Here is a 13140-nt window from a genome sequence, read left to right on the forward strand (position 1 = left end):
GGTAAAACAAAGCCGGAGGATGTTAGGGAAAAAAAAAGGAGTAGTTGACTCAGAGGCGGATATGAGTATAGGCTTCTTTATTGCGATACTTGTTCCCCTTGACCCAATTGTCAAGTAAGCACTGGATTAATTACATCACACTCTTTTTATTTAAGTTAATATGTAAACGCCTGCATCCATTACAACACCCCAAGAACCCTTATTAGGTAATAGAAACACCCATTCTGTTAGTATGCCCACCCCTCTCCATTGTTTGCAGCATTACATATGTCATACAAGCATTTTTACCTTGAAAATACATTTCTTTGCAACAACCTGTTGCCATAAATCTCCCTCAATTTGCAGTTTTCAGGGGGAGGAGGAAGGGGCCATGACCCAGGGCTCGCTTATGGAGCTGGGAAAGGAGGGGAGGAGGAGATAACACTTCTTTACCCAAAAGGTATCCTTTAGATCCCCACATTTTTTATGCAGCTGCAATACTTATCAATTCTTCACAAGGAGAAGGGAGGGGAAAGGGCAGGACTTTATTTATTAAGCAAAGGAATAGTGCATGCCTGTGCCTACTGCCTGATACCATGCCAGCACACCAGCGGTTTTCAATGTCTTTACTTAACCCTTACATATCCCAGCAGAGACATACAATTCTCCCCCAAGGAGTTCAGTCACAAATTGAATTAACACATTATTTTTTTAACAAGCATCATCAGCATGGAAGCATGTCCTCTGGAATGGTGGCCGAAGCATGAAGGGGCATACGAATGTTTAGCATATCTGGCACCTAAAAATACCTTACAATGCCGGCTACAAAAGTGCCATGCAAATACCTGTTCTCACTTTCAGGTGACATTGTAAATAAGAATCAGGCAGCAGTATTTCCCGTAAATGTAAACAAACTTTTGTGTCTTAGCAATTGGCTGATCAAGAAGTAGGACTGAGTGGACTTGTAGGCTCTAAAGTTTTACATTGTTTTGTTTTTGAGCGCAGTTATATAACAAAAAAATTTACATTTGTAAGTTATGCTTTCACAATAAAGAGAGTGCACTACAATACTTGTATGAGGTGAATTGAAAAATACTATTTATTTTGTTTATCATTTTTATAGTGCAAATGTTTGTAATCAAAAATAATATAAAGTGAGCACTGTACACTTTGTATTCTGTGTTGTAATTGAAATAAAAATATTTGAAAAACATAGAAAAAATCCAAAAATATTTAGAATACCAATTGAAATGTATTATTGTTTAACAGTGCGATTAATCATGATTAATTTTTTAAATCGTGATTAACTCAAAAAAATTAATCACGTGAGTTAACTTTGATTAATCAACAGCCCTACTTTTCTGTATTTTATAAGTGTCTTCATAATTATAGGTAGATTGCATAGAAATATGTATAACTAAGGTCACAGAAGCATTTCCATTTTAAGTGGTAATTTTCTGTTGCTATTAATACTTCTGCGTTTTCCAATCTTTTTCCTTCCTGACTGAAATTTGGCTGGCTTGTTTTCAGTGCAGGAGTGAATTGTTTTGGAAGGTTTCAACCAAAGTGAATAAACCATATTTGGGAACAGAAAGAGTGCAAAAATATATACTTTTTCCATTACAAAAAAGTATTCCTCTGAATGTTTCTAGCTCATCAGTGATTGGTGGGGGAGACTTAACATTTTATAGGAAGATAGTTCTTGTGTTTTGAATTTCCTATCAGTTTATTTTAATTTTTTTTAAGTTGAATATTCTGTTGGGTTGTTCCCATGTTTGGCCATATTAAGAGAAGCTGACCAATATTTCCAGCAACAACTTGGGGATTTCTTTTTAGAAGATCGGAGAGAGTGCATATTGCCACTTCACTCTATTTGAGGCAACAGCTTATCAATTGAATGGAAGCAGCCTATGTGGGTTGTTATGGTACACAACACTCTTTATGTTTGTGCAGTTCATTCTTTTTAAATTTAACCTGCTCCCATCAAACATAGCAAGCAAGCCCACCTCTTCGTATAATGTGTCATTTCACTTGGTTTAGCTGTAAGGTACCAAATAAAAAGTACTGAAAGTTACAATGATTCTCCTAAAGGTTTCATTTACTGTTCTCATTACTTCAACATTAAGGACACATCCAAAAAAAAACCCCAAAAAACAAAACCACAACATCTAAACTATACATGGAACACCTATCAGGGACATTTTCATTTTTCAAAATTACATTTGATGTGTAGATGACTGAACATGGCTTGAAATTCACATGTGAATTCTTTTATTAAACAACCAAAAAACTTCAGTTTTGCAGTTGCTGGCACAGCATCTCTGACTTACTTGCCCAGGGTTTGCATTGTGTTCTCTCTCCTCAACTCTCAGGTGAATTCCCTGGAGCAGGCTATGCTGGACGCCCTGGTACTGGATCGAGTTGATTTTGTGAAACTCTTGATTGAAAATGGAGTGAACATGCAACGCTTCCTCACTATTCCTCGACTAGAAGAGCTTTATAATACTGTGAGTGAGCTGTGATGCTGATATAAACTGCAGCATCTCTCATGGTTGACACCTTTTCCTTTCTCCCTTTTTCCCCCCCCCAATAACTGGCACAGAAACTGTCCAACTGGTGGTTTCATTTTATACTTCAACAATTGCAGGGGGAGAAAACTCGGTGCACTGACAGTCCACGAAAGGTGCATATCACTAGAGGGAGTCACTGTAATAACTCCTGGCTTCATAATACTTTTAAGATACACAGAGTATCTTGACTAAGCCTAGAGCAGCTTTTAGATGGTCTTATGGTTTATCATGTAAATATAGTGAAGTATTTTTAAAATGCGTATTAAGAACTTTTCAATAACTAGTATTGCCATTAAAACGATAATATCAGCCAATAACTGTGGCTTTTTACTGGCATATTCTTAACTTCCTCACTGATGTGTGACACAATCTTGTTGACCCTCAGTTAGTTGTCATTTCTTTATTCTTTATTGTTGTAATAATAAAATGTTATATAGAAACTCTCATCCATAAATCCCAAAGCACTTTACACCTGGCACTGAGTATCATTATTCCCATTTACAGATGGGGAAACCAAGGCACAGAGGCAAAGTGACTTGCCCAAGGTCACCCAGCAGGGCAGTGGCAGAACCAGGAATAAAACCCAGTTCTCCTGAATCCCAGTCCAGTGCATTATCCACTAGGTCATGCTGCCTCTTTTATAACACATAGGCTGCTTGGGACTAGAGTCTCCTTTGCACAAACCCAGACAGAGCACCCTAGTAGGTCCTTACTCCTGGGGGAATTCTGCACCGCTGTGCATGTTCAGAATTCATGTGCTGCACAGAATTTTCTTCCACAAAAAATACATTCTGCTGGAAAGGTGCTGCAGTTTCTCCTTTCACCCACGAGGGGCCATTGTGGCACCAGAACACAGAGGAGGGGCTCCTGGGCAGGACCAGCCCCAGCTCCAGTTAGGAAAGAGAAAGAAATTACCTTCCTCACAGCACTCTGCTCATAGGGGCAGGTCAGAAGGCACGGGATATGGGGACACAGACAGCATGGGGCACCTGGGGGGTCAGACTGGGGTTCAGAAGGGCTAGTGGGGGTGACAGACTGGGGCAGGGGCTGAATGGGAGTGGGGTGCAGAGACACATGGGGATAGGAGGTGGCTAAGTGGGGGTGCAGGGACACATGGGGATGGGGAAGGGGCTGAGGGGGGGTTCAGGGACACATGGGGACAGGGCAGATGTGCCTGACTAAATGAGAGAGACTATGGGTCAGCCAGGGTCTGCATGGTGGTGGCTCCCTAACAAACCCTTCCCCCTCCCAAAAACCTGTTACATTGTTCTCCCACCCACACCCAACAACCCTCCAAGTTCACACCCAGGCTCCTTCTCAGCAGTTATTTCCCTCTCCCTCAGCTCCTCCACTATCCCTCGCTTCCCCAAGCCATTGCACTGCTTCTAAGGGGTGCAGGAAATACGTTTCCATATTGTAGTTTAAATGAATTATTACTCAGAGTTCTGTATTAAGGAACCTACTAAGGAATCTACTTGTCAAAAAACATTTCTTGACTCTTTTTTGTTGTCTGTATTATTGTAGACATAGTTGCTGACAGGTATTTGAAATAAATTACAAAATAATTGAAACTAGCATGATTATATTGTGTTATTTTTACAAATAAAATGTGCAGAATTTTGCAGAATCGTAAAATATTGGGTACAGAATATTTCATTTTTGATGCAGCATTCCCCCGGAGTAGATCCTGCAGAGGCACAGAGCTACCATCAACTACTCCTACATCAGCTCTCCCTGATGTTAGCGTGGGAGGTGTGGCCAAAGGTAAAGGGTCAGTGCCAAGGCATCCTGGCACCTTGCGATTCCCAGGTGGGGATTACAGCCCCTTGTAGCTGTTGGCAGCCAGTGCAAGTTAAGGCAACCTGAAGGCTCCTGTGATGTATATCTGAGGACTGGACCATTGCACAGGGTTCCTAGCAGCACAAAGGTGGCTGTAAACTATGTTAGTGACTTGTTACTTTTGGCCAGTTATGCCTCCCATCTTTTTATCCATGAAGAAAACAGTACATACTGATGTTCTGTTCTAATAATGAACAAATAATAGTTCAGGGAATTCACATCCAAATTTCTAATGCTTTGCAGAAACTATGCTTTTTTTTTTTTAATCAAATGGAAGAATTAAAGACCTAACAAAATATGAATGGTCTCTCTTTCAGAGATTGGGTCCACCAAATACACTGCATTTGTTAGTCAGGGATGTGAAAAAGGTAAGTTTTTATATTATTTCCAGATATTGGGATTTATTTTCATGATTATTTTAATTGTACAAATCAATGGGGGAAGTGAACATAATGTAGATGGAAAATTAAACTTTGAAATGAAATTATAGTTTTTAAGGAGAGGGAAGTTAAATCACTAGTAGTGTAAGATATTCAGACCAGATTTAAATATACTTAATTTCTTTTTATATCAAAAGAAGCTTACATACAACATTACAGTGGAAAAATATTTCCTTGCAAAATTACAGAATCAGAAGTTAGAGAGAGAAAATATCTACTCCATTATCCAGTCCATCCACCTGCCAATGCAGGATTGTTCCTTTTTGTGTATTTACTAGTGTGTTTTTCAGACTCCCAAGCAATGTTACTTCCACCACTTCCATTGGGAGAAAGTCACTTCCACTCTTCAGAGTTAGAAGCCATAAATCTGTTATTCATTACCATCCACTGCATATAAATGTACTGTAAGGCTTAGTCTTAAATTCACTATATTTTGCTTCTGTTGTTTTGCTACACGGAGTATATCCTGGATTTCTGTTGCAGGGAACACCTCAACTGATTTCAGTGAGAGTTCCTCATGAAAGTTTTGCAGGATTGGGTCAATGTATAATCCATAATGATCCACCTCAGGGTTTAATTCTTATCTAATTTTTCATTATTCACATTTTCCAATGGTACTAACTCTCTTCTGTGTATTTTTTTCCTATCTGTCCATCTTTCTCCTTCTGGTCATCACATTTCCATGGCTCACTCTCATTCAGCGACAAGCTCGGGGATTTGGTTGGGTTAACCTGGAGGTGATTTGTTTCCCTAGAATGTAGCTCTTTCATCGTAGTTTATTGCTAAGTGGTGTTCTAGACTAAACCTTGCTGTGGTGTGCAAAAAAGGATACTGTTAGAACAGTGAAAGATAGTGTTCTGTCACAGTTCTGGGAGATTTAATGTAACTGTCCAATCTTTAACAATATGACAATACAGGTTATACAACCTGCTTGTTTACCTAGTTTAGACGGCAGATTAACCCAAATTTCCCTGTACATGATGGGCTGGGAATTGTAAATAATAATGAAGTGGGGAAAAATGTTATTCATACAGTAAAAGCTACAGTGTATACTGACACCTTTCAGAAGCAGGAGGAAACTCTTGTATCAGCATACTACAGGTAATTGCTATCTTTTTTAAAAGCAAGGTACATAAACAAATCTGATTTATCCTGAAATAAATAGAATAGTTAAAACAAATAATAATTTAGTAGTTCGATTTCTGATCATAGACTTGATCCAAAGTCTACTGAAGTCAATAGGAGTCTTTTCATTGACTTCGTTTGGGGACTTATCTAAAGTCCATTGAACTATTATATTTATCTTAAGGACACATTATACTGTCCAATACGGATAATTTTCTCTTTGATTTCCCTGAGGAATCTCACAATTTGCAATCCCCTTTTAATTTATAATTGTCACTTTTTATTTTAAAACACAAGAGACTCACATTTTGAGGATGAGTAAATTAAATATAGACGTTTTCTGTTTATATTCAGGTTTTTATATCATGCTCATCACTATGGTATCTGAGCATCTAGTATACTGTAGAGTTTGCAAGTACTATAATGTTCTCCATAACTGAATATACTTAGTAGTATAGTATATTTATAGTTTATCAAATGTATTAATATTGTTTATAATCTTGTACTGTATAAAATTATTCGTGATAATATGTATACATTTGGAGTATGAGCATTATAATGATATCTCATTAAATTATTGCACAGATCATAAGTATTCAAGTAGCGTATTAGTAGAAATGTTATAGTAATAAAATGCTTGTTTTGATTTTTATTAAGGGGTACAGGAAAAAAACCCACCCACTCCATTATACAAAAAGCCATCTTTAAACCATCTCAAAAGCAAAATTAATTCTTGCATGAATAAAACCTTAAAATAGACAAAGCTGTTCAGATTAGTTTGCAGATCGAAATCCCATTCAAATATGGAATGGAATGTTATTAATTCAGTTCAAAGAACTCAAAGCCACTGGGGGCCATCCTGCAAGCCCTGTCTCCCAAGAGCAGTCCCATTGACTTCAGAGCAACTACTCGTGCATGTGAAGAGTACTTTCATCAGTCAGGTTCTGCAGAACCAAGCCTCATGGCTATTAAACACTTCATTTTATTTTTGAATTAAAAATGGTTTCAAATTAAATTCTCAGCACTGTGTACCTCTAGTAAGATTCGTCATCACTTTAATCTTTCAGCCATGAGATAGCCACACTAAAATTAAGCAAGTTATCTATAAAATGAAAACGTATGAAATTACATCAAATGCCCATGGAGCACATAACCAACAGAATGTGTATAAATCTTCAGCTGCATTTATTTATTAAAAATAATGTGATTGTATCCATTTTAACAGAAATATATTAAAAACTATAAAGCTCTTGTCTTCTTCCCTTGCCTAATACATTTATTGTTCCATTACATATTATATTTAACTGCTGCAAATAACTCTGTACTGATATATATGTTACCAACAACCACTGCTGAAATTCTACCCTTAGACAGACAGACATGGGAGAATTTGGCCCCAAGTAAAAAAATTTCCCTGGATGGATATGTTAATAATGAATAAAATATTAAAGCCTACCAAGTATGAATATAAATATGTCATGTTGTATATAGCCAAGGCAACTCTCTGTATATGCTTTATTGTTGTTTTATATCCTAAAAATACACTTTGTATTTTGTAGGGAAATCTTCCACCCGATTATCATATCAGCCTGATAGATATTGGTCTTGTACTTGAATACCTCATGGGTGGAGCTTATCGCTGCAACTATACTCGAAAAAGTTTTCGGACCCTTTACAATAATTTATTTGGACCAAAGAGGGTAAGAATGTGTTAATGTTATATTTCCCCATAGTGCTGATAATCAAAATAACTAATTCTCCACTTCTTCAATCTTATGTGAACCACTGTGTGTCCATTTGATTTTCATTTAACAGCCTGTGGAGTTAATATGAGGATAATACAAAATATCTGAGCTGAAGAACAAAGACTCAGGGTCCCAATAGGTGCTAAATATGATGTGCAAGTATGCACTTTCCACGCTTCTTGGTAATTAACAAATATTTCTAACTGTGGTGTTACGCATGTTTAGCCATTCCTAGTTTTAATTTGTGAGCATGACCTTCTAAAGTTATTGTAACTGTATAAAATAGTTATATAAAATAAACACAGGGATAAACTACAACTCAGTGAGCAAGTAATTGTAATAACCCATGGGCCTAATCCAAGTAAGCCAAAGGAGCTGCCTCAGAAGAGGAACAATTTTGCAAATATCCTGTAAAAGATTGCTTTCAAGAGTAAGGGCTTATTACCCAAAATAAACTGTTCTCTTGCCAGAATATAGTATTGACTATAGTATAGTATAGTGAAGCTAATGGAATATAAAGAGGAGTCATTTTAAGAAAATGTAATAGAACAAAGATTCTAATTTCTAAGGGGAAAAAAATAGGAAAACAGGTTTCACCACGGGCTTGTTTCTCATAGATGCCTCTGATTAAATGGGTTTGTTTTTTTGTTTTTAATTCGGTAGTGGTCTTTTTGTATCGGAGTCGAAGGATGATTGGGGGGGGCAAGATAAGAAGCTTGTGGGGGGTTTCCCTTCCAAAATAGAGTTACAGCTACTAGCCAGATAATGTTCCTATCTAGGCAAATGAAAAAATTACTTTCTTTGGCACTCTTACACCTTTGCATTTTCCCCTCCATCTAACTAGATTTCTTTTCTTTTTCTTTTTTCTTATAAATATGCAGCCAAAAGCTCTTAAACTTTTAGGAATGGAGGTAAGTTGGATTTTTTTTTTCATATAACTAGGAAAAACACCTTTCTGCATCATTCTGGGCTTTCTCAGTTTTATGCTGATTTAATATAAATTGTATCTGGCTGGGATCTTCTATTTTACAGATTACTTTTGAAACACCAGCAACCTACTTTATATTTAAGGTCTTGAGTTCTGCGTAGAGCTTTGCTCACATAATCCTCAAGCAGTTTTTTTAGTAGTATTATGTAATAACAGACTCCCATGTTGGAAAATATTGTAGATAAAACAATTTTAGATGTGAACACAGAGAACATAGTGATGAGAGAGAATACAGCAGCTGAGTAATTTATGGTCAAATCCTCTTTATATTTAAAGTGCAGTTTATGCATGGAAGATTTAGGCTGTCTATAGCAGCACGTAGAGTACAGGCACTACATTTGTGTTACACACCGCTGTGAAAGGCAGGCTGTGTCCATACTTGTCACTTTGGTGTGTAGCTACGCACTGCAGCGAAAGGCTCTGGCAGTGGGAAGGAAAGGCTCTCACAGGGGAGAGGCAGCGAAATGCTACAGTGTTAAAGATAGCAGCATAGATGTGGGAGGGCATGGTTTGGGCATGTAGAGAGCCATGTAGGGTATGTACCCTGAGGGTTAAGGCATGTAGGGCACTCTGCTTTTCTCATCTAAGCTATGTCTCCCATCTACACTACTGTTTATAACTGTGCTAGCTGGACTGGCTGCATCTGTACTTACATCCTTACATGTAGATGTAGCGTAGACATAGCCTTCGATAGGTCAGAGAGGGAAATAGCTTTTTCAGTCAAGATAACTAAGTGTTATGTTCATTATTTTCTTCCGTTGTAAAACGTAGCTGATTATTTCAGAGCATATCAGCACTGCTCTGATGTAAACAGCCCAAAGATGAGGGGGACCTGAACCTGAATCCCTGCCCCAGGTCTGAGCCCTGCCCCAACCACCCCAGAACTTCAGGGAAGTTTAGATTTCAATCCAAATATTGTCCCTGGGGTCTGTCTATCCCATGGGCCCAAACCAGAACCCTGGTTCAGATTCCAACAAACTTTGGGAAAGCTCAGTATCTGATCTGAAGGCAGAGCTAAACATTTCTAATAGATACCTTAGAACATAGCAGTTAGATACTTGGTACCTGAAAAGATTAGGGACTTTTGTATATGAAGCATATAAGTAAGCTTGTATTATCACTGTGTGAATAGTAAGGTTGCCAACCCTCCAGGATTTCCCTGGAGTCTCCAAGATTTAAAGATTAATCTTTTATTAAAGATTATGTCATGTGATGAAATCTCCAGGAATACATCCAACCAAAATTCGTAACCCTTGTGAATAGAGTTTTATGTTGAAGCTAAAGTCAGTTGTAAAATATAAGGAGTACTTGTGGCACCTTAGAGACTAACCAATTTATTTGAGCATGAGCTCTCGTGAGCTACAGCTCACTTCATCGGGTGCATCCGATGAAGTGAGCTGTAGCTCACGAAAGCTCATGCTCAAATAAATTGGTTAGTCTCTAAGGTGCCACAAGTACTCCTTTTCTTTTTGCAAATACAGACTAACACGGCTGTTACTCTGAAACTTGTAAAATATATACGCACAAAGGCCTATGTTTTCCAAAGCAGATAAGCAGTGTTTCCTTGTATGAAGAAAGTGTAAATAAACTTAATTTTCCTCTCAGATCGACTTCATATTTTCTAACAGCTTTAGGGCAAAGTGCTCAGGTTACAGACAGGAGGAAACAAGACCTGAAGAGATGTGGTCTCATTTATATACCACAGAGTCGAGCTCTGAGATATGTGGCTTTATTCACATGCAGGTTACTCAGTATTTTCCAAGAACATATTTTGATGTTTTTATGCTTTCCTTCAGTGGCAAATGCTCTACACAGAACAAATTGAAGTATTTTGAAGTTTAATTCTGTTTTCTCCATCGTGCAGTGGGTGCAGTTCTGTCTATCTAAAAGAAAAGAAATGGTGAAAAATAAAATTAACTTTTAAAAAATATTCCAAAGAAATCTTTTGTGCTCATGTGGAAAGAAGAGGGAATATTAACTTTCTTCATTTCCAGTTCTTTTATTTTCTTTACTATTAACTATAAATTATTTGGCATTTTGCAATCATCGCTTGTTCTTTTCTATCAAAAAAATGCAGTTCTCGTCTTCGGATTTGAAATGGCACTTGGCTGTGTGTGCACAGCCTTTTCCTTGAAAGACAGATAACGTTTTTTCTAAATGCATGTGAATAATGACCACTGCAATTTCTATAAGGACCACTTCTCCCTTCCTGAAATTGTTGGAAAGTAGGAAGAAGTGAGATGAATTTAAGAAAAAAGTGAAGACTTCTGCTTGGAATCTCAGGCTCTAAAAGAGTGGTTCTCCAACTTTTGTACTGGTGACCCCTTTCACGTACCAAGCCTCTGAGCACAACCCCCCCTTATCAATTAAAAACACTTTTAAATATATTTAATACCATTATAAATGCTGGAGGCAAAGCGGGGTTTGGGGTGGAGCATGACAGCTCACGACCCCCCATGTAATAACCTCATGACCCCCTGAGGGGTCCCAACCCCCAGTTTGACAACCCCTGCTCTAAAACTTAATTCTGAACTCTGATATATAGCTCATGCTGCTGCATACTTCCTTAAAACAATCTAGTGCACTTTGTATGCACAAGGATTGATGTTATAAAGTGTTTATTACCACTACTCACACTTCATCTCTGATAGTGGAATCGAGCCCTAAAAATTATCAATAGCTCTATCTATAGTGATATATGTAGTATTCTTCTTACATTGTTTAAACCTTAATTTTCCCAACATGGCTTTTCTCCCTTTAGGATCCTGCTCCATTGTCTGTATCTCCCTTCAGTTACTTCCATGTTGGTTCCTGTAGTAATGGCCTATCCTCCTTATCCTTTTAGGAAATGGGATAGTTATACCTTCAGTTTGTACTGCATACATACGAGGAGATTCCTTATTCAAAGGTGAACATTCCCTTTAGTATCTTAACTCTGTTCCTAAGGATTCTGTCTATCTGCCTTTTCCCTTTGCCTGTTTTCCCTTCTCTTCATCTGCATGTTGGTTTAAAAATTGCTTTGATGCCTGATATGAAGCATTATTCTGCAGGAATAGAGAGAGACCATATCAAATCAGAGACTACAGCGTAATCTACTTATAGTGAAGCTCCATTGACAATTCAATAGAATAAAAGTCCTAAGTTGTTTCAGTTTACTGCAAAGCAACCAGGGCAATTACACATGCAGTACAACTCCACTTATACTCTAGCTGACTTGTGTAAAGTGATAACTTTAATATAATAGGGTTCTACTCCACTCATAGAATATTAGTGACTCATAATGAAGCATGCAAGTAATGGTTCTGTGGCCAAAATGTTAACCCAGGAGTGCTAACCCAATGCATGATCTGTTGATAAGGTATTATTTCATTATTTTGTTTTTGGCATTCTTTATAGAAACAAATCAGAAATTAAATTACAGAACATGATGTAATTCAAGGAACATAGGCTTCTTGTTAATGGGAAGTTCACATTTTCTTTTGGAAATGCCAGTAGTCATCTCAACATGTTCTTTGTGCATGGAATAAGGGTCAAAATAGCTTTCAGAATTCAGTGGCAAGAATTTTATTTTGCTTTCCTTTAGGATGATGAGCCTCCAACCAAAGGGAAGAAGAAGAAGAAAAAGAAAAAGGAGGAAGAGATAGATATTGATGTGGATGACCCAGAAGTCAGCCGCTTTCAGTACCCATTTCATGAACTCATGGTATGGGCAGTGCTGATGAAACGGCAGAAGATGGCACTCTTTCTTTGGCAGCGAGGGGAGGAGACCATGGCCAAAGCACTTGTGGCATGTAAACTGTACAAATCCATGGCCCATGAGTCTTCAGAGAGTGAACTGGTGGATGACATCTCTCAGGATTTGGACAACAACTCAAAGTTAGTTAATTGGCAAATAGTGGATAATTCATTTGTATATATGGGGCCATATGGACTGCTCAAAGTTATTTTTGAGCAATTGTAATTAATTTTTAAGATGGTGGGTCACAGGGATGATTGTTTGGCCCTTTTTCTGACCAACCTTTTTCATCTATGAAGTTTGAGGATATAAGTACAAGACTGGGATGCAAGAACTTTTGAGTTATCATATCTTGGAGTCCCTCTGTGGCCTTAGGAAAATTGCTTAACCTCTCTGCCTGTTTCCTCCTTTATAAAATAAAATTAGTTTACTTCACTAGGTCAGGATTAACTGATGTACATGAATTCTCTGAAGCGGTAAATTTCGTCTACTAAGTTTTATCACAAACAGTCTCACAAGAGCTGTGAAAGAAGTTGACATGTTTGAAGGTGATTAAAAATAAAAATAAGTTTAAAGGGAATGAAAATTATATGTTACTCTATACACTCTACTTGGTTTTGTTAGTCTCTGTGCCTTATTGCTTTTGTAGTTTTAAACAAATTTCTTCAAAACTTTCAAATGTAATTGGCTTTATTATAATTGTCCTTAGAATGTTAGA

The 13140-nt window shown here is 37.5% G+C and overlaps 1 protein-coding gene across 1 annotated transcript in view; it reads left to right on the forward strand.

The window, feature by feature from the left end:
* TRPM1 (transient receptor potential cation channel subfamily M member 1) overlaps window positions 1-13140 on the forward strand; it is a 73155-nt gene that overhangs the window by 32010 nt on the left and 28005 nt on the right. The window contains exons 12-16 of the mRNA XM_037911109.2: window positions 2352-2486; window positions 4706-4756; window positions 7513-7653; window positions 8580-8609; window positions 12270-12562. Coding sequence (XP_037767037.1) covers window positions 2352-2486; window positions 4706-4756; window positions 7513-7653; window positions 8580-8609; window positions 12270-12562 — 650 coding nt within the window. The remainder of the gene's footprint in view (window positions 1-2351; window positions 2487-4705; window positions 4757-7512; window positions 7654-8579; window positions 8610-12269; window positions 12563-13140) is intronic.

This window comes from Chelonia mydas, chromosome 10 (assembly GCF_015237465.2).
Source record: "Chelonia mydas isolate rCheMyd1 chromosome 10, rCheMyd1.pri.v2, whole genome shotgun sequence".
Taxonomy (NCBI): domain Eukaryota; kingdom Metazoa; phylum Chordata; order Testudines; family Cheloniidae; genus Chelonia; species Chelonia mydas.